The sequence below is a fragment of the Mobula birostris genome, chromosome 17 (assembly GCF_030028105.1).
Source record: "Mobula birostris isolate sMobBir1 chromosome 17, sMobBir1.hap1, whole genome shotgun sequence".
NCBI classification, from domain to species: Eukaryota; Metazoa; Chordata; class Chondrichthyes; order Myliobatiformes; family Myliobatidae; genus Mobula; species Mobula birostris.
The window spans coordinates 26,613,783-26,636,241 of NC_092386.1; the positions used below are offsets into that span (position 1 = coordinate 26,613,783).

General features: G+C 42.9%; 1 protein-coding gene across 2 annotated transcripts in view; it reads left to right on the forward strand.

The window, feature by feature from the left end:
• Positions 1 to 22,459, forward strand: part of LOC140211574 (aminopeptidase Q-like) — a 193,081-nt gene that overhangs the window by 84,957 nt on the left and 85,665 nt on the right. For both annotated transcript variants that reach the window (XM_072281418.1, XM_072281417.1), the window contains 2 exons: positions 12,948 to 13,111; positions 18,376 to 18,452. In XM_072281418.1, coding sequence (XP_072137519.1) covers positions 12,948 to 13,111; positions 18,376 to 18,452 — 241 coding nt within the window. The remainder of the gene's footprint in view (positions 1 to 12,947; positions 13,112 to 18,375; positions 18,453 to 22,459) is intronic.

Sequence of the window (22,459 nt, forward strand, 5' to 3'; positions counted from 1 at the left end):
TTTTGCATCTGTTAATTTAAAAAAAATGTCTCTGTTTCATAGTTGGGCTATAACAGGCATTGGTGTAACACTTAATCATTTAGTTGGAACCGGGTTTTAGAAGTCAGGAAGTATGGAATACAGCGTCTGGAAGAGTGTGGTCGTGCACTTTGGTAGAAGGAATAAAAGCATAGACTATTTTCTAAACGGGGAGAAACTTTAAAAATCTGAGGTGCAAAGGGACTTGGGAGTCCTTGTGCAGGATTCCCTAAAGGTTAGTTTGCAGGCTGAGTCAGTGGTAGGAAGGCAAATGCAATGTTAGCATTTGTTTCAAGAGGAGTAGAAAATAAAAGTAAGGATGCAATGCTGAGGTTTTATAAAGCACTGGTGAGGCCCCACTTGGAGTATTGTGAGCAGGTTTAGGTGACTTATTTAAGAATGGATGTGCTGGCATTGGAGAGGTTTCAGAGAAGGTTTATGAAAATTATTCTGGGAATGAAAAGCTTATTGTAGGAGGAGCGATTGATGGCTTTGGGCCCATAGTCATTGGAATTTAGAAGAATGGGGAGGATCTCATTGAAACCTATGCAATGTTTAAAAGTCTCAATAGAGTGGATGTTTCCTATGGTGAGGGAGCCTAAGACCAGAGGACACAACCTCAGAATAGAGGACGTCCATTTAGACTGGAGATGAGGAGGAATTTCTTTAGCTAGAGGGTGGTGGTGAATCTGTGAAATTTGTTACCACAGACGGCTGCGGAGGCTAGATCATTTGGTGTATTTAAAATGGAGGTTGATAGGTTCTTGATTAATCAGGGCATCAAAGATTATGGGGGGGAAGGCAGGAAAATGGGGTTGGGAGGGAAATGGATCAGCCATGATGAAATGGTGGGGCAGACTGGATGGGCCGAATTATCTAACACTGGTCTTATGTCTTGTGGTTGCATTTTGAAAATGATATATGATTGGGATGTTTGAATAGGTTTGCATTAGTATCATATATTTCAGATTCCTCATCCTTCTAAGATGGTAGCATGTATATAAAATCAATCTTTTCTTCTGACTAGGGGATTAGGCTGGGGATCGGCTGGTGAACTTTGTAATCCTAGTCATCATGGAGATGTGGGAGGTACAAACTGATTTTCTTCCTTGTGAAGAATCACTTGGAATAAAACAAAATTGATCATTGTTGTAAGGGACACCAAGTGTTATACTTGGGCACCAAAATCCCCACAAGCGAGTGGCACCTTAATTATGAGCGGTACTTTAATGCATTTTTTGGGAGCTGGAAATGATACAGCAGCTTGGTGCATTTGGATGCCACAGCAACGCAACTCTACTGCAGCTCAGGGCATTCTGGAGGTTGGAGTTCAATTCCGGTGCATCTGTGAGGAGTTTGTACATTCCCTCCATGAACCATGTAGGTTTCATGGCTCCAGGGTGACCAAGGATGGGAGCCCAACGTTCAGGGATATTCAATATTCAGGAGGGATAGACATGAAGGAAGGGAAGGTGGGGTAGCGTTGCTGGTTAAAGAGGAGATTAACGCAATAGAAAGGAAGGACATAAGCCGGGAAGATGTGGAATCGATATGGGTAGAGCTGCGTAACACTAAGGGGCAGAAGATGCTGGTGGGAGTTGTGTACAGGCCACCTAACAGTAGTAGTGAGGTCGGAGATGGTATTAAACAGGAAATTAGAAATGTGTGCAATAAAGGAACAGCAGTTATAATGGGTGACTTCAATTTACATGTAGATTGGGTGAACCAAATTGGTAAAGGTGCTGAGGAAGAGGATTTCTTGGAATGTATGCGGGTTGGTTTTTTGAACCAACATGTCGAGGACCCAACTAGAGAGCAGGCTATTCTGGACTGGGTTTTGAGCAATGAGGAAGGGTTAATTAGCAATCTTGTCGTGAGAGGCCCCTTGGGTAAGAGTGACCATAATATGGTGGAATTCTTCATTAAGATGGAGAGTGACATAGTTAATTCAGAAACAAAGGTTCTGAACTTAAAGAGGGTTAACTTTGAAGGTATGAGACGTGAATTAGCTAAGATAGACTGGCAAATGATACTTAAAGGATTGACGGTGGATATGCAATAGCAAGCATTTAAAGGTTGCATGGATGAACTGCAACAATTGTTCATCCCAGTTTGGCAAAAGAATAAATCAAGGAAGGTAGTGCACCCGTGGCTGACAAGAGAAATTAGGGATAGTATCAATTCCAAAGAAGAAGCATACAAATTAGCCAGAGAAAGTGGCTCACCTGAGGACTGGGAGAAATTCAGAGTTCAGCAGAGGAGGACAAAGGGCTTAATTAGGAAGGGGAAAAAAGATTATGAGAGAAAACTGGCAGGGAACATAAAAACAGACTGTAAAAGCTTTTAGAGATATGTAAAAAGGAAAAGACTGGTAAAGACAAATGTAGGTCCCCTGCAGACAGAAACAGGTGAATTGATTATGGGGAGCAAGGACATGGCAGACCAATTGAATAATTACTTTGGTTCTGTCTTCACTAAGGAGGACATAAATAATCTTCCAGAAATAGTAGGGGACAGAGGGTCCAGTGAGATGGAGGAACTGAGCGAAATACATGTTAGTAGGGAAGTGGTGTTAGGTAAATTGAAGGGATTGAAGGCAGATAAATCCCCAGGGCCAGATGGTCTGCATCCCAGAGTGCTTAAGGAAGTAGCCCAAGAAATAGTGGATGCATTAGTGATAATTTTTCAAAACTCGTTAGATTCTGGACTAGTTCCTGAGGATTGGAGGGTGGCTAATGTAACCCCACTTTTTAAAAAAGGAGGGAGAGAGAAACCGGGGAATTATAGACCGGTTAGCCTAACGTCGGTGGTGGGGAAACTGCTGGAGTCAGTTATCAAAGATGTGATAACAGCACATTTGGAAAGCGGTGAAATCGTCGGACAAAGTCAGCATGGATTTGTGAAAGGAAAATCATGTCTGACGAATCTCATAGAATTTTTTGAGGATCTAACTAGTAGAGTGGATAGGGGAGAACCAGTGGATGTGGTATATTTGGATTTTCAAAAGGCTTTTGACAAGGTCCCACACAGGAGATTAGTGTGCAAACTTAAAGCACACGGTATTGGGGGTAAGGTATTGATGTGGATGGAGAATTGGTTAGCAGACAGGAAGCAAAGAGTGGGAATAAACGGGACCTTTTCAGAATGGCAGGCGGTGACTAGTGGGGTACCGCAAGGCTCAGTGCTGGGACCCCAGTTGTTTACAATATATATTAATGACTTGGATGAGGGAATTAAATGCAGCATCTCCAAGTTTGCGGATGACACGAAGCTGGGTGGCGGTGTTAGCTGTGAGGAGGATGCTAAGAGGATGCAGAGTGACTTGGATAGGTTGGGTGAGTGGGCAAATTCATGGCAGATGCAATTTAATGTGGATAAATGTGAAGTTATCCACTTTGGTGGCAAAAATAGGAAAACAGATTATTATCTGAATGGTAGCCGATTAGGAAAAGGGGAGGTGCAACGAGACCTGGGTGTCATTATACACCAGTCATTGAAAGTGGGCATGCAGGTACAGCAGGCGGTGAAAAAGGCGAATGGTATGCTGGCATTTATAGCGAGAGGATTCGAGTACAGGAGCAGGGAGGTACTACTGCAGTTGTACAAGGCCTTGGTGAGACCACACCTGGAGTATTGTGTGCAGTTTTGGTCCCCTAATCTGAGGAAAGACATCCTTGCCATAGAGGGAGTACAAAGAAGGTTCACCAGATTGATTCCTGGGATGGCAGAACTTTTATATGAAGAAAGACTGGATGAACTGGGCTTGTACTCATTGGAATTTAGAAGATTGAGGGGGGATCTGATTGAAACGTATAAAATCCTAAAGGGATTGGACAGGCTAGATAAAGGAAGATTGTTCCCAATGTTGAGGAAGTCCAGAACAAGGGGTCACAGTTTGAGGATAAAGGGGAAGCCTTTTAGGACCAAGATTAGGAAAAACTTCTTCACACAGAGAGTGGTGAATCTGTGGAATTCTCTGCCACAGGAAACAGTTGAGGCCAGTTCATTGGCTATATTTAAGAGGGAGTTAGATATGGCCTTTGTGGCTACGGGGATCAGGGGGTATGGAGGGAAGGCTGGGGTGGGGTTCTGAGTTGGATGATCAGCCATGATCACAATAAATGATAAATGGCGGTGCAGGCTCGAAGGGCCAAATGGCCTACTCCAGCACCTATTTTCTATGTTTCTATGTTTCCTCTGGATGCTTCCATTGCCTCCCACATTCCAAAGATGTGTCAGTTAGCAGGTTAATTGGTCATTGCAAACTGTCCCGGGAGTGGCTGGTGTCAAGAAGGTAGGTTGTGGTCAGTCAGCATGTTGGGCTGGACAGGCCTGTTCCGAGCTGTATCTCTAAGTAAATTTTAAAAAGTGAAATAAATCTGTCCGCGCTCTGTGAGCTGATCAACTTGCCCACTCACAAAAGCTGCATACGTGGTCAGTTCACTACTGGGCAGCAAGCAAAATGCATGCAACACACATCAAAGTTGCTGGTGAACGCAGCAGGCCAGGCAGCATCTCTAGGAAGAGGTGCAGTCGACGTTTCAGGCCGAGACCCTTCGTCAGGACTAACTGAAGGAAGAGGGAGTAAGGGATTTGAAAGTTGGAGGGGGAGGGGGAGATCCAAAATGATAGGAGAAGACAGGAGGGGGAGGGATGGAGCCAAGAGCTGGACAGGTGATAGGCAAAAGGGATACGAGAGGATCATGGGACAGGAGGTCCTTAATCCTGCTAACCCAGGCCTTCTCATGGCCCCTTCTGGCTCTCCTAATTTCATTCTTAAACTCCTTCCTGCTAGCTTTGTAATCTTATAGATCTCTATCATTACCTGATTTTTTGAACCTTTCATAACCTTTTCTTTTCTTCTTGACTAGATTTTCAAAAGCTTTTGTACACCACGGTTCCTGTACCCTACTATCCTTTCTCTGTCTCCTTGGAACGTACCTATGTAGAATGCCACACAAATATTCCCTGAACATTTGCCACATTTCAGCCATACCTTTCCCTGAGAACATCTGTTCCCAATTTATGCTTCCAGGTTCCTGCCTGATAGTTTCATATTTCCCCTTACTCCAATTGAACACTTTCCTAACTTGTCTGTTCCTATCCCTCTCCAATGCTATGGTAAAGGAGATAGAATTGTGATCAATATCTTCAGAATACTCTCCCGCTGAGAGACCTGACACCTGACCAAGTTCATTTCCCAAGACCAGATCAAGTACAGCCTCTTCTCTTGTAGGCTTATCTACATATTGTGTCAGGAAACCTTCTTGAACACACCAAACAAACTCTACTCTATCTAAACCCCTCACTCTAGGGAGATGCCAATCAATAGTTGGGAAATTAAAATCTCCCACCACGACAACCCTGTTATTATTACAATTTTCCAGAATCTGTTTCCCTACCTGCTCCTCAAGGTCCCTGTTACTATTGGGTGGTCTATAAAAAACACCCAGTAGAGTTATTGACACTTCCTGTTTCTAACTTCCACCCACAGAGGCTCAGTAGACAATACTTCCATGACTTCCTCCTTTTCTGCAGCTGTGACACTATCTCTGATCAACAGTGCCACGCCCCCACCTCTTTTGCCTCCCTCCCTGTCCTTTCTGAAACATCTAAAGCCTGGCATTTGAAGTAACCATTCCTGCCCCTGAGCTATCCAAGTCTGTGTAGTGGCCGCAACATCATAGCTCCAAGTATTGATCCACACTCTAAGCTCATCTGCTTTGTTCATGATGCTTCTTGCAATAAAATAGACACATCTCAAACCATCAGTCTAAGCACATCCCTTCTCTATCACCTCCCTATCCTCCCTCTCGCACTGTCTCCAACCTTTCTCTATTTGTGAGCCAACAGCCCCTTCCTCCGTCTCTTCAGTTCGGTTCCCACCCTCCAGCAATTCTAATTTAAACTCTCCCCAACAGCCTTAGCAAATCTCCCTGCCAGGATATTAGTTCCCCTTGGATTCAAGTGCAACCCGTTTTTTTTGTACAGGTCACGCCTGCCTCAAAATAGGTCCCAATGATCCAGAAATCTGAATCCCTGCCCCCTGCTCCAATCTCTCAGCCGCACATTTATCCTCCACTTCACTCTATTCCTATACTCACTGTCACGTGGCACAGGCAGTAATCCCGAGATTACTACCTTTGAAGTCTTGCTTCTCAACATCCTTCCTAACTCCCTGTAGTCTGTTTTCAGGACCTCCTTCCTTTTCTTACCTATGTCGTTGGTACCAACATGTACCATGACCTCTGACTGTTCACCTTCCCACTTCAGGATGTTGTGGATGCGATCAGAAGCATCCTGGACCCTGGCACCTGTGAGGTAAGCTACCATCCATGTTTCTTTCCTGCATCCACAGAATCACCTGTCTGACCCCCTAACTATAGAGTTCCCTATTACTGCTGCCTTCTTCCTTTCCTTACCCTTGCGAGCCACAGGGCCAGACTCTGTTCCAGAGGAGCGGCCACTGTTGCTTCCCCCAGGTAGGCGGTCGCCCCCAATAGTAATCGAACAGGAGTACTTATTGTTAAGGGTACTCCATAGTATATGACTCTTGCCCTTCCCTCTCCTGACTGTTATCCACTTATCTCTCTCCTGAGGCCCCAGTGTGACTACTTAGCTCCTATCTATCACCTCCTCACCCTCGCTGACCAGATGAAGGTCATCAAGCTGCATTTGTAGTTTCCTAAGGAGCTGCAGCTTGACACACCTGGTACAGATGTGGCCTTCCGCGAGGCTGGGAGTGTTCTGCACTTCCCACATCTGACACCCAATACAGAACACCGGCCTCACAGATATACTTTCTGTTTCTATTCTGCAGAGGCAACCTACCTCGCCTCGACCTGTTATTGCTGAAGGCCTGTTGAGCCAAAGCCCTCCTACTCTGTCTACCTCTACTCCGTCGCCCGCTCCTCCAATGCCTGCTTTATAAAGCTGTCTTATTTTTATACTCCTCCCGCCGGTCTAACTTGCTGACATCCACGCGCCTGCGCAATCGTTCCTCAATCAAACAGCCAAAGAAAAAATGATCACCTTTTATACTCTTCCCGCCTATCTAACTCACTGGCGTCCACGTGCCTGTGCAGTCGTTCCTCATTGTGAATCTTTGTCTTCGTTTTCCTCCCCCCCCTTTAACAAAGCTCAGAATGAAGTATTTGGTTTCGGTGTCTGATGTCAAGCAAACAATGTGGCTGATTAAAAATAGCTCGAGCTTCAGTGACTGGAAAAGACTCTGGCATTGATTCATTCATCCTGTCATCGTTGATTAACTACACTTAGTCATCATTCACGCTACACTTACATTGCGCAAGGAGAACAGTTTGGCCCTGATGCCAAACTGTTCTAAAGTTTGAACAAAGAAGTGTCGTCTTTACACGAAATTGATGAGTTGGACATAGCAGAAACGTTGTGCACATCTGAATTCCATTATTTGCATATTTAAATACCAACCATAATACTTCAGTTGTTCATAACCAATTAAATCTACATGTTAAAATCCAATAATAATTAAAGAGTTGGTAAAATCACTGTCCTTTTAAGTGTTGCCCCAGAATCCTTTGTTTGCATCTGTATCTTGTCTTGGTCTGCTCGGCCACCTTGGTTCCCAGGTTTGAATAGAAAGACCGTACAAATGAGAGTTGGGCTTTCAAGGGCTGTGATCAGCCTGGATGACTAAATTATGTCTGCACACTATCCATGTCAGCTTATCCTTTTGATTCTTGCCTCTCTGAACTTGCACGCTCAGAATAGGCTGTACCATGGGCAATCCAGCTCTCAACGGTTTTGTTCAGCTTGAGATTCTATAGTGTCTGCACTGGGCTGTCAGCACATTATTTTAACTCTTGCCTTGCTGCCACCTCCACAATCCCTTCAGTGAAGTTGGCGGATTTTGAGGAGACATCATTGATGGTACTTTTGTGGTGCCCTACAGTGCGCGTTGCAGGAAGCTCACATCTCAGAAGCATGAAGGAGACAGGGATTAGTGCTACTCTGTAGACAACAGGGTCACAAGGATATTGGAGCTAGTTTGTATGCAGAGCATTCGGTGCCGTAATGGAAGAGATTGTCCAGGTATTGGAAAAAGGCACATTGTCTTCGTAACACTGGCTGTTCATGGAGTCGCTAAACATCTTGAATCAGGCTCAGATTGAGCTGAGTAGCTTGCAGGACATCTGTGTCACTAGGTGGAGATGAGTTAAAGAGCCAGAATTTCCAATACTCAGTGAAACCTCGGGCCTGGACTTACTGATGGTGTTGCAGTATGATGTAGTCATGGTGCAGCAAGAAACCAAGACCTGGACAAATTTGTTGTGTGCTCTGGAAAAAATTCAGAATGGAATGGTCAATAGCAGGGAATACACGTTTCCGAAAGATTCTGCAGAGAAGGGAAAGATTCAGTATCCATCCAGTGCTCTGTTGCACTATTTATTTCTTTTTATAATTACAATAATTATTGTAGTGTATAGCATTTTTATGTAACACACATCAAAGTTGCTGGTGAACGCAGCAGGCCAGGCAGCATCTGTAGGAAGAGGTACAGTCGACGTTTCAAGCCGAGACCCTTCGTCAGGACTGACTGAAGGACGAGTGAGTAAGGGATTTGAAAGTTGGAGGGGGAGGGGGAGATCCAAAATGATAGGAGAAGACAGGAGGGGGAGGGATGGAGCCAAGAGCTGGACAGGTGATTGGCAAAAGGGATACGAGAGGATCATGGGACAGGAGGCCCGGGAAGAAAGACAAGGAGGAGGGGGGGACCCAGAGGATGGCAAGAGGTATATTCAGAGAGACAGAGGGAGAAAAAGGAGAGTGAGAGAAAGAATGTGTGCATAAAAATAAGTAACAGATGGGGTACGAGGGGGAGGTGGGGCATTAGCAGAAGTTAGAGAAGTCAATGTTCATGCCATCAGGTTGGAGGCTACCCAGACGGAATATAAGGTGTTGTTCCTCCAACCTGAGTGTGGCTTCATCTTTACAGTAGAGGAGGCCGTGGATAGACATGTCAGAATGGGAATGGGATGTGGAATTAAAATGTGTGGCCACTGGGAGATCCTGCTTTCTCTGGCGGACAGAGCGTAGATGTTCAGCAAAGCGGTCTCCCAGTCTGCGTCGGGTCTCGCCAATATATAAAAGGCCACATCGGGAGCACTGGACGCAGTATATCACCCCCGTCGACTCACAGGTGAAGTGTTGCCTCACCTGGAAGGACTGTTTGGGGCCCTGAATGGTGGTAAGGGAGGAAGTGTAAGGGCATGTGTAGCACTTGTTCCGCTTACATGGATAAGTGCCAGGAGGGAGATCAGTGGGGAGGGATGGGGGGGACGAATGGACAAGGGAGTTGTGTAGGGAGTGATCCCTGCGGAATGCAGAGAGAGGGGGGGAGGGAAAGATGTGCTTAGTGGTGGGATCCCGTTGGAGGTGGTGGAAGTTACGGAGAATAATATGTTGGACCCGGAGGCTGGTGGGGTGGTAGGTGAGGACCAGGGGAACCCTATTCCTAGTGGGGTGGCGGGAGGATGGAGTGAGAGCAGATGTACGTGAAATGGGGGAGATGCGTTTAAGAGCAGAGTTGATAGTGGAGGAAGGGAAGCCCCTTTCTTTAAAAAATGAAGACATCTCCCTCGTCCTAGAATGAAAAGCCTCATCCTGAGAGCAGATGCGGCGGAGACGGAGGAATTGCGAGAAGGGGATGGCGTTTTTGCAAGAGACAGGGTGAGAAGAGGAATAGTCCAGATAGGCTTATAGTAGACATCAGTGGATAAGCTGTCTCCAGAGACAGAGACAGAAAGATCTAGAAAGGGGAGGGAGGTGTCGGAAATGGACCAGGTAAACTTGAGGGCAGGGTGAAAGTTGGAGGCAAAGTTAATAAAGTCAACGAGTTCTGCATGCGTGCAGGAAGCAGCGCCAATGCAGTCATCGATGTAGCGAAGGAAAAGTGGGGGACAGATACCAGAATAGGCACGGAACATAGATTGTTCCACAAACCCAACAAAAAGGCAGGCATAGCTAGGACCCATACGGGTGCCCATAGCTACACCTTTAGTTTGGAGGAAGTGGAAGGAGCCAAAGGAGAAATTATTAAGAGTAAGGACTAATTCCGCTAGACGGAGCAGAGTGGTGGTAGAGGGGAACTGATTAGGTCTGGAATCCAAAAAGAAGTGTAGAGCTTTGAGACCTTCCTGATGGGGGATGGAAGTATATAAGGACTGGACATCCACCTGATGGGGGATGGAAGTATATAAGGACTGTCCATTCGTCCCCCCCATCCCTCCCCACTGACCTCCCTCCTGGCACTTATCCGTGTAAGCGGGACATGTGCTACACATGCCCTTACACTTCCTCCCTTACCACCATTCAGGGCCCCAAACAGTCCTTCCAGGTGAGGCAACACTTCACCTGTGAGTCGACGAGGGTGATATACTGCGTCCAGTGCTCCCGATGTGGCCTTTTATATATTGGCGAGACCCGACGCAGACCGGGAGACCGCTTTGCTGAACATCTACGCTCTGTCCGCCAGAGAAAGCAGGATCTCCCAGTGGCCACACATTTTAATTCCACATCCCATTCCCATTCTGACATGTCTATCCACGGCCTCCTCTACTGTAAAGATGAAGCCACACTCAGGTTGGAGGAACAACACCTTATATTCCGTCTGGGTAGCCTCCAACCTGATGGCATGAACATCGACTTCTCTAACTTCCGCTGGGCCCCACCTCCCCCTCGTACCCCATCTGTTACTTATTTTTATGCACACATTCTTTCTCTCACTCTCCTTTTTCTCCCTCTGTCCCTCTGAATATACCTCTTGCCCATCCTCTGGGTTCCCCCCTCCTCCTTGTCTTTCTTCCCGGACCTCCTGTCCCATGATCCTCTCATATCCCTTTTGCCAATCACCTGTCCAGCTCTTGGCTCCATCCCTCCCCCTCCTGTCTTCTCCTATCATTTTGGATCTCCCCCTCCCCCTCCAACTTTACTCACTCTTCCTTCGGTTAGTCCTGGCGAAGGGTCTCGGCCTGAAACGTCGACTGTACCTCTTCCTAGAGATGCTGCCTGGCCTGCTGTGTTCACCAGCAACTTTGATGTGTGTTGCTTGAATTTCCAGCATCTGCAGAATTCCTGTTGTTAGCATTTTTATGTATTGCACTGTACTGCTGCTGCAAAACAACATATCCCATGTCAGTGGATAATAAAACTAATTCTGATTCCGTGTGGAGTTGCACAGAAAGTTTTAATGTGAAGCCAAATGTATGTGAAAGCAAGATGATAAGGACAATGAAAATTCTAATTTAGTTTGTAAGATTTGAGAATGTTTTAGAAACGATAGATAACCGTAATTAGTAGGTGCACTGGTCTACTTCAGGTTGGAAGGTTATAGAAGGTTGGGTATAGTAACAGAAAAATGAAGGATGAGAGATCAGTTATATATGAAGACATGGTGATGTTAGTCGTTGGATCTATGTTCGGGGTGCTCTGAAAATACCTCCCAACCTTCAAGCTTAACCAGAAAGGTAAGGACAGTGAATTCCCATCCAAATTGCACGCCAGATGAAAAATGCTGCCTTTTAATTTAATAGTTTCCAGTTGTCTCTGACATTCAGAGACAATTGAAAACAACTAAAGTTAAATAATTAAAATTAAATACACTTCTAAAAAACTTCTTAAAAAGTTATTATTATTGAGAAGCTTTTACTAATGTTAGCAATTTAAAAATATTAAACTAAAGTGAAAAGTAATTTCAAAAAAAATTACATAATTTCCTTTTTGCTTCCTTATAATTAAGACTTGCAATCCTCATTGCAATCGATGGAGTGTATTGTCCTAAGACAGGTGTGACCTGACACTGAATTTGATTGTCAATTTCACCTGCGCAATGACTGGTCTCTGCAGCTAGACTTAATACAACCTTGGGAATCTGTCAGTAAGCCTCACATTTTTGAGTTTCACAGATTACCTTGGAACATTCAGGTCTTGCAGGGAAATGACTGAAGTATAGTTCTGGTGAAGGGTCTTTGATTTGAAACATTTGCTCTGTTTCTTTTCTCACAGTTGCAGCCTCACCTGCTGCACATTTCCAGCATTTTCTTCTTTTATATTAAAAGGCTGAACTCTGGGGTTGATCGTAATCAATGACAAATGTTAAAAAGACCTGACTCGGTTCATGTAGAAGAAAAGTCGGCATTCATCATGAGAAAATCTACAGATGCTGACATCTTTTCCATAGATGCTGTCTGCACTGCTGAGTTCCCCCAGCATTGTGTGTACTGGATTTCATTTGTATCACCTGGAAAAATACCATTTTAAAGTCAATTTTTGATACAATCCCACAATCATTGCTGATTTTTCCTTTTCAGTGTGGTGTTATTTATTTTGCTCTCCTCATGATCAAAAGCAGATTCCACTGTTTAGATCAGTTCATGTTCAAAGACATTGCAATCTTCCTCTGAATTTAAACTTTGTGGAACACATGGATGTACTTAAAATTCAAAATTCTCAAGAACTTTACTATTTACTACAGACACGTTTCTTCATTTAATGTCTTTATTCCCTCATTGTTTCTGACATAAGCTTTCCTTTTTTTAAAATTGCTTTTGAATTAATTCCTGCTTACGGTTTACAAATATTTTTGTTCTTATGATGTGACGGAAATTTTACTTTTCCTTCATGTGGATGGACTGCCAATGTGCATTATTCATATCTAGGCCAGTGATTGACAGCTGGAGTTTATTTTATGTTGAGCCTTTCTTTGGTCATATTATAACTGATAACCTCTACATTAACTGGATGAGGAATTAACAATAGTCACCTGAAAAGACTAAAGTTCTTGCATAATGATTGTGGAATCTTTGTGAGTGTTATACAAAAGTTGCTAATCAGAAAAAATAAGAGTCATCAGTATAGTTAATGAAATAATTCTGCTTCTTCTGCTTCACTAGGCTGTCGATAATCAAGATGTAATTAAATTACCAGCATCAGTAAAATCTATTTTGGACCCTTGGACAAAGCAGAGTGGATTCCCTCTTCTAACAGCTAATACAACAACTGGCATCATAAAACAGGAGGACTTCTATACAAAGATGAAAGGAAACAGAACCTCCAAGTATGTATCCTAATGTATTCTTTCTCATCAGGGATGTGTTACTAAGTGAGGGTTTAAATAAACCCGAATCAGATTTATTGAGAAGACTGGCTGGTTCCTTCTTGAAGCACACTGAAGTATCCTTTCTTTCAGTACACATATTAAAACAATGTGGCATCTGATATGTATTGAAAGATGTCGATTTAAAACCCCATCCTATTACGGCAATCTTTGGATTGCCAATGGTAGGACATAGATCTTTGTCTTCTTCAGCCTGTGGAATGATAGCTTTTGTTACTTTAATGGCGAGATCTATTTTGTTGAGCTGGAAGGAAACTAATCCTCCAACTACATTCCAATGGTTTTCTCAAACCATATTAAGTTTAAATTTAGAAAAAATTAGAAGTGATATTTTTGACCCTTCGGTTAAATTTGAAGAAACTTGGAAACCTTTTATGCAACATTTTCATATGATGTAATCTGACCTTTCCGAATCTTTTTTCTAAACTTAAATTATATGATGAGAGGAGCAGAGTTAACGACATTATTGAACGTGTCCGATACAAGCTGTTGGTCTAGCCCTGTTTTGTTTTTTTTTCTTGGGGTTTTTTTTTCTCTTTTTCTTTTGGGGTTTTTTTTGTTTATATATTTTTTTCTTTTTATTTCTTTTTTAATGTTTAATTTTATTATGAGTTTGGAAGTCTTTTATATCAATGTTACTTAAAATTCATTTTATATATGCTGATGAACATTTTTCCAATCTCTTTGTACCAACTTTGTTATTGAGTTTATAATTTTGAAAAATTAATTAAAAGATTTAAAAAGAAAGAAAGAAAGATGAGTTAGCAGGGTTGACCCAGACAAGATCCTTGCAAAATCTATTGTGTAGATTTTGATTTTGTAGATCTGCACTACAAGTGGTGATGTGAAAGTTAAACACAGAATGATGAATTGCTGCCACACCCAGAGTTGGCGGGCAATTGATTCTTTTTACTGCCGACCATTGTGAGCAACCTGGGGACTTCCAGACAAACACAGAAGTTCCAATCTTGTGTTCCGTGGCTTGTAGCTAATTGTAATAATGTTCTTTGATGCAAATTTTGAGGCATAACAAAGTAACCCAGGGTGGCAGAACGTACCGAAGCCTTGAGAAGATATTTCAACATAAATATCTTGTGTAAAGTGAGACTTGGCACGAAGAATGGTGTATTGTTGATTTTAATGATTGCAAGCAACTAGCTTATGTATTAGCAACACACATCAAAGTTGCTGGTGAACGCAGCAGGCCAGGCAGCATCTCTAGGAAGAGGTACAGTCGACGTTTCAGGCCGAGACCCTTCGTCAGGTTAGTCCTGACGAAGGGTCTCGGCCCGAAATGTTGACTGTACCTCTTCCTATAGATGCTGCCTGGCCTGCTGTGTTCACCAGCAACTTTGATGTGTGTTGCTTGAATTTCCAGTATCTGCAGAATTCCTCGTGTTTGCGTAGCTTATGTATTAGTTAATTTAGTATCAGCCTTGTATTGTTTGAATGCATTAAATACCTTAGCATCTTTGAGTGTTTTAAGTTTTAATACTTACAGCAGTTTTAACATTACTAGTTTTTAATAGATTTTTATTTAACATTGGGTTCAACAATTAGATTGTACTGTTTAGCATTAGCCAACAGCTATGTAAAACTTATTTTCTATTGTTTAATGATTGGGGCTTAGACTGATGCCTTTTCAGTCCCACCCAAAACACAATAGCCTTACAGCACATGGCCTTGTTACTAAAAATCTTTGAGACTTTGGTGTGATCCTAAGATCACAGCCCTGGAGATCCTGCCCTTTAATTTAACACCTAACTCCGTGAACTCACCTTACAGAACCTTGTCATTCTTCCTACCAATATCATTGGTACCTACTTGGACCACAACCTCTGGCTGTTCACCCTCTTGCCTAAGAATGCTGAGGACTCAATACGAGATATCCAAAACCCTTGCACCTGGGAGGCAACATACCATCCAGGAATCTCGTTCTCATCCACAGAACCTCCTTTCTGTTCCCCTAACTAATGAATCCCCTGTCACCACAGTTTATCTCTTCTCCCCACTGGCCTTCTGAATTGCAGAGCCAGACTCAGTGCCAGAGACCTGGCTGCTGTGACTTTCCTCTGCTAGGTCATTCTCCTCAACAGTGCTAGTGAGGTCAGAACTAGGAAGATTGTACAGTTAATACATGGCTTTTTCGTGGGGCTGAAATGGCTAACATAAGGGAGCATAGTTTTAAGGTGCTTGGAATTAGGTACAAAGGGGATGTCAGAAGTAAGTTTTTCACACAGTGAGTGGTGGCTGCGTGGAATACATTGCCAATGAAGGTGGTGGAGCTGGATGCAACAGGGTGTTTTCAAAGACTCTTAGATAGGTACTTGGAGCTTAGGAAAACAGAGGGCTATGCTCTAGGGAAATTCTAGGCAGCTTCTAGAGTAGGTTACATGGTCAGCACAACATTGTGGGCTGAAGGGCCTGTAATGTGCTGTAGGTTTTCTATGTTTCTAGTCCTTAGAAGTCCTAATCAGAGACTGTGATACTGGATCTGATTAGGGAATGAGACAGGGCAGGTGACAGAAGTTTGTGCAGGTGAACACTTTGCATCTAGTGATCACAATGCCATTCGTTTCAAAGTAAGTATGCAAATAAAAAGATAGGTCTGGTCTATGGGCTGAGATTCTAAATTGGAGAAAAGCCAATTTTAATGGTTTCAGAAAGGATCTGACAAGTGTAGATTGGGACAAGCTGTTTTCTGATGAAAGTATACTTGGTAAGTGGGAGGCCTTCAAAAGTGAAATTTTGAGAGTATACAGCTTGTGTGTGCCTGTCAGAATAAAAGGTAAAGATAACAGGTGTAGCCAAGCTTGGTTTTCAAGAGATATTGAGCCCCTGATTTAAAAAAAGGTTTATAGCAAGCATCAGCAGGTAGGAACAAGTTAGGTGCTTATGGAGTATAAGAAATGCAAGATAACACTTAAAGAAATCAGGAAGGATAAAAGAAAGTATTAAGTTGCCCAAGCAGACAAGGTGAAGGAGAATCCTAAGGGATTCTACAGATATGTTAGAAGCAAAATGATTGCAAGGGACAATTTTGGTCCTCTGGAAGATCGGAATGCTAGTCCATGCATGGAGCCAAAAGAGATGGGGGAGATCTTAAATGGATTTTTGCATCTGTATTTGCTCAGGAGACAGACACAGAGCCTGGAAGTAAGGCAAAATGGCATCAAGTTCATGGACTCTATACAGATTATCGAGGAGGAGATGTTTGCCGTCTTGAGACAAATTAGGGTAGATAAATCCCCAGGGCCTGACAAGGTGTTCCCTTGGACTCTGTGGGAGGCAAGTGCAGAAATTACAGGGGTCCTAACAGAGATATTTAAATCATCATAAGTGACAGGTGAGGTGTCAGGGGATTGGAGGATAGCCAATGTTCTGTTGTTAAAGAAAGGCTCTAAAAATAAACCATGAGATTATAGACTAGTGAGCCTGACATCAGTTGTGGCAAAGTTATTGGAAAGTATTCTAAGAGTCCAGATATCTGAGTATTTGGATAGACATGGACTGATTAAGGATAGTCAGCATTGCTTCGTGCATGTTTGAGCGTGTCTAACCAATCTTATAGAGTTTTTCAAGGAAGTTACCGGGAAAGTTGATGAGGACAAGGCATTAGATATTGCCTACATGGACATGTGATAAGGTCCCTCTTGGGAGGTTGATCAAGAAGGTTCAGTCGCACAGCATTCAGGATGAGGTAGTACACTGGATTAAATATTGGCTTTGTACGAGAAGCCAGTGAGTGGTAGTAGATAGTTGCCATTTTTACCGGAGGCCTGTGACTAGTGGAGTGCTGCAGGGGTTGCTGTTGGGTCCATTGTCTGTTAGTGATCTGGATGATAATGTGGTTAACTGGATCAGCAAATTTGCAGATGATACCAAGATTGGAGGTGTAGTGGACATCAAGGAAGATTATCATGGCTTGCAGTGGGATCTGGACCAGCTGGAAAAAATAGGATGAAAAATGGCAGATGGAATATAATACAGACAAGTGCAAGGTGTTTCATTTCAGTGGGACCAACCCGGGTAGGTCTTACACAGTGAACAGTAAGGCGCTGAAGAGTGCTGTAGAACAAAGAGATTTGGGAATACAGGTCCATAATCCATTGAGGTGGTGTCACAGGTTGGTTGAGTCATAAAGAAATCTTTTGGTACATTGCCCTTCATAAATCAAACTATTGGGAACTGAAAATGGGTTGAAATATTGAAGTTATATAAGAGATTAATGAGGTCTAATTTGGAGTATTGTGTAAAGTTTTGATCACCTACTGACAGGAAAGATGGAAAAAAATTGAAAGAGTGCCGAGAAAATTTACAAGGATATTGCCGGGAGTGGAAGACCTGAGTTATAAAAGAAGATTAAATAGGTTAGGACTTTATTCCTTGAAATGTAGAAGATTGAGAAGAGATTTTAAAGAGGTATACAAAATTATGAGGGGTATAGATAGGGTAAATTCAGGCAGGATTTTTCTTTTGAAGTTGGGTGGGAGTACAACTAGAGGTCATGGATTAAGGGTGAAAGGTGAAAAGTTGAAGGGGAAATGCTGAGGGTCATGAAAATGTGGAACGAGTTGCCAGCGCAAGTGGTGCATGTGAGCTTGGTTTCATTGTTCAATAGAGGTTCGGATAGGTACGTGGATGGTAGGGGTATGGAGGGCGATGGTCCGGGTGTGGGGCGATGGGAGTGGGCAGTGGATTAGAATGGCTGAAGGACCTGTTTCTGTGTTGTACTTTTCTCTGACTCCATGATTCTATATATTCAGGCTGATGTTGGTTTCTAACCCAGCATTGGTACAGCAATTTTAAATAGTCAAATAAATTTTAATGTTATAGTGAAATCATTAAGTGACAGTCGCATCGTTCAAACAAGCTTCCTCGCATCACCCAGGTCTGCTCATTGTGGCAAAACCTGATCAAGCTGACATGGAATATAAGTGTATAGGCGGAACATTACTCTGTCATTGTCTGTGCCTCACCACCAATAGCACATCAGGCAGCTGATATCCCAAATGCTCCTCACACCAATAAGTTAGTTAAACTTTATTTAAACTATTCTCTGGATATGTAGTTCCTATGTTCTCCAAGTCCACAGAGAATAACAAATTATCTTTACTAATAAGCAAATAACTACTGAAAATGCATTTAAATAGTCATAATTGTTCAGATCAGAAGGTTGACATCTGCCATTATTATTTCTTTAGTAACTCATGGTTTGTTCCAATTTTCTGGATGAAGAATGGATCTGTGCAACCTCTGATCTGGCTGAAGGAAAAGTATGGTATGTACGTAGTATATAATGTGATGAGCAACCCTAAACCATCCTAGCAAAATCTTGTGCTTGCTCTCTGCAGAGATAATTAAAAAACTTTAAAGTCAAATGTCAAAAGAAAGTTCAAAACTTTAATACATTATGAAATAAATGTCTTCTAACCACAAACATCTCTGAATAAAATTTACCTGTTGTCTGTATTTACTGAAAATTCAGGCATGTGATTTTCCACTGTACAATTACCAATTCAAAGAAAGATTTCCTTGCCCTGAAAGGTATAAAGTCAGAGAATTAACTCTTTGTTCCATAAATTTCAGTAAAGATACGTTGTTCTCCCTGAATAGAAGAAATATCTTCAAGAAAGCTCATACTTATTCAGTAGTCCATAAAATATTACAGTGTTAAAACACTTTTTACTGTAACCCCTAGGATGCCAAGCTTTTACTTATCTTGCTGATTGCTTAAGTTCTTGCTAGGAAGTCTGCAAATAGCGCCAGCAGGCTCTTTGTTGTTTAGGTAACGTATGTTGCAATGGTGTTTCAGTGTGTTACAAAACTTATCAAATGGCACTTATTTATATATACCCTAAGCAGAATATAAGACCTGAAAGTAATAGAGCAGAGCAGTTAGATTAGGAATCATTTTCAGAAGTATTGTGCATTGGAACACTTCTGATTAGAAAGGACCCAATCTATTTTCAGCTGGAGCCATGGGGAAATGGTTTTTATGCTGGAATGGCATGAAAACACGACTGCAAGTGATGTGATGTACTTTACTGGGGCGGCATTTTGCATGCCATCTTTGTCAATGTCTCCCATCTACTACATAATGTACTGGTTGGGCACAGGAGTACATTCAGCCAGAGACTCATTCCACTGAGATACAGCACTGAGCGTCATAGGAAGTCATTCCTGCCTGTGGCCATCAAACTTTACAACTCCTCCCTTGGAGGGTCAGACACCCTGAGCCGATAGGCTGGTCCTGGACTTATTTCATAATTTACTGGCATAATTTACATATTACTATTTAACTATTTATGGTTCTATTACTATTTATTATTTATGGTGCAACTGTAAGGAAAACCAATTTCCCCCAGGATCAATAAGGTATGACTATGACTATGACTATGACTATGGCATGGTAGTATAGTGGCTAGCACAACTTTTTAAAGCACAGGTGGCCTGGGTTCAATTCCCACCACTGCTTCTAAGGAGTGTGTACGTTCTCCCTGTGACTGCGTGGGTTTCCTCTGGGCGTTCTGGTTTCATCCCACAGTCCAAAGGTGTACTGTTTGGTAGGTTAATTGGTCATTGTAAATTGTCCCGTGATTAGGCAAACATTACATTGGGGGATTGCTGAGCAGCACAGCTCGAAGACCCGGAAGGGCTGATTCTACGCTGAATCTCAAGAAATCAAAAAATAATTTCAGGAGTCATATGAAACTACCTGTGCGCTTGCTGATGAGTGTTGTTTCTGTAGAAAAACTGCTCCTGTGAAGTAGTATGCCAGGTTACCTCATGCAAAGAATGGCAGTGAAATGTGGGCAGCAAAGTAGGGTGCAATACTAGACCTTCTCTTAGGGAAGAAGGCAGGGCAAGTAACTGAAGGTGCAGTCTGCAAGTTCTTTGGCTCCAGTGACCATAATCCCATTACTTTTAAGATGGTGATGGAAAATGATAGGGCAGGTTCACCGCTTATGGCCCTAAACTGGACCAGGGCCAATTTTGGAGGGTATTATTCTGGATCTAGCAAAGGTTGATTGAGGGATCCTGTTCACAGGAAAAGGAATGGGAGGCTTTTAAGAGTGTGATATGAAGAGTCCGGGGGTGAAGAATCCTGTCAGGGTGAAGGGTTAACTGCCAAGTTCAGTGAACCTTGTTAAGGCTACTGGGGAGAGTTTAAACTAGGATTGCTGGGGTGGGTGGGAACCAAACTAATAAAACGGAGGAAGAGGTGGTTGGCTGACAAATACAGAAAGCTTGTAGACAGTGTGAAAGGGAGGATAGGCAGGCAATAGACAAGGGACACGCTCAGACCCATGGTTTGATATGTGTCTATTTTACTGCAAGGAGTATTATGAACAAAGTGGATGAGCTTAGAGCATGGATCAGTACTTGGGGCTATGATGTTGTGGCCATTACAGAGACTTGGATGGCTCAGGGGCAGGAATGGTTACTTCGAGTGCCAGGCTTCTAGATGTTTCAGAAAGGACAGGGAGGGAGGCAAAAGAGGTGGGGCGTGGTACTATTGATCAGAGATAGTGTCATGGCTGCAGAAAAGGAGGAAGACATGGAGGGATTGTCTACGGAGTCTCTGTGGGTAGAAGTTAGGAACAGGAAGCAGTCAATAACTCTACTGGGTGTTTTTTATAGACCACCCAATAGTAACAGGGACATCGAGGAGCAGATAGGGAGACAGATTCTGGAAAGGTGTAAGGGCTGTCGTGGTGGGAGATTTTAATTTTCCAACTATTGATTGGCATCTCCCTAGAGTGAGGGGTTTAGATGGAGTAGAGTTTGTTTGGTGTGTTCAGGAAGGTTTCCTGACACAATATGTAGATAAGCCTACAAGAGGAGAGGCGTACTTGATCTGGTATTGGGACATGAACCTGGTCAGGTGTCAGGTCTCTCTGCGGGAGAGTATTCTGGAGATAGTGATCACAATTCTATCCCCTTTACCATAACATTGGAGAGGGACAGGAACAGACAAGTTAGGAAAGTACTTAATTGGAGTAAGGGGAAATATGAAGCTATCAGGCAGGAACTTGGAAGCATAAATTGGGAACAGATGTTCTCAGGGAAATGTATGGCAGAAATGTGACAAATGTTCAGGAGATATTTATGTGGAGTTCTGCATAGGTACATTCCAATGAGACAGGGAAAGGATGGTAGGGTACTGGAACCATGATGTACAAAGGCTGTTGTAAATTTAGTCAAGAAGAAAAGAAGAGCTTACAAGAGGTTCAAAAAGCTAGGTAATGATAGAGATCTGGAAGATTATAAGGCTAGCAGGAAGGAGCTTATGAAAGAAATTAGGAGAGCCAGAAGGGGCCATGAGAAGGCCTTGGTGGACACGATTAAGGAAAACTCCAAGACATTCTACAAGTCTGTGAAGAGCAAGAGGATAAGATGTGAGAGAATAGGACCAATCAAGTGTGACATTGGAAAAGTGTGTATGGAACTGGAGGAGCTAGCAGAGGTACTCAATGAGTACTTTGCTTCAGTATTCACTACAGAAAAGCATCTTGGCAATTGTAGGGATGACTTACAGCAGACTGAAAAGCTTGAGCATGTAGATATTAAGAAAGAGGATGTGCTGGAGCTTTTGGAAGCATCAAGTTGGATAAGTCATCGAAACCAAACGAGTTGTACCCCAGGCTACTGTGGGAGGCAAGGGAGGAGATTGCTGAGCCTATGGCAATGATCTTTGCATCATCAATAGGGATGGGAGAGGTTCTGGAGGATTGGAGGGTTGTAGATGTTGTTCCCTTATTCAATAAACGGAGTAGAGATAGCCCAGGAAATTATAGACCAGTGAGTCTTACTTCAGTGGTTGGTAAATTGATGGAGAAGTTCCTCAGAGGCAGGATTTATGAACATTTGGCGAGGCATAATATGATTAGGAATAGTCAGCATGGCTTTGTCAAAGGCAGGTCATGCCTTACGAGCCTGATTGAATTTTTTGAGGATGTGACTAAACACATTGATGAAGTTAGAGCAGTCAATATCATGTATATGGATTTCAGCAAGGCATTTAACAAGGTACCCCATGCAAGGCTTATTGAGAAAGTAAGGAGGCATGGAATCCAAGGGGACATTGCTTTGTGGATCTAGAATTGGCTTGCTCACAGAAGACAAAGAGAGGTTGTAGACGGGCCATATTCTGCATGGAGATTGGTCACTAGTGGTGTACCTCAGGGATCCGTTCTGGGACCCTTACTCTTTGTAATTTTTGTAAATGACCTGGATGAAGACGTGGAAGGATGGGTTAGAAATTTTGCTGATGACTCAAAATTT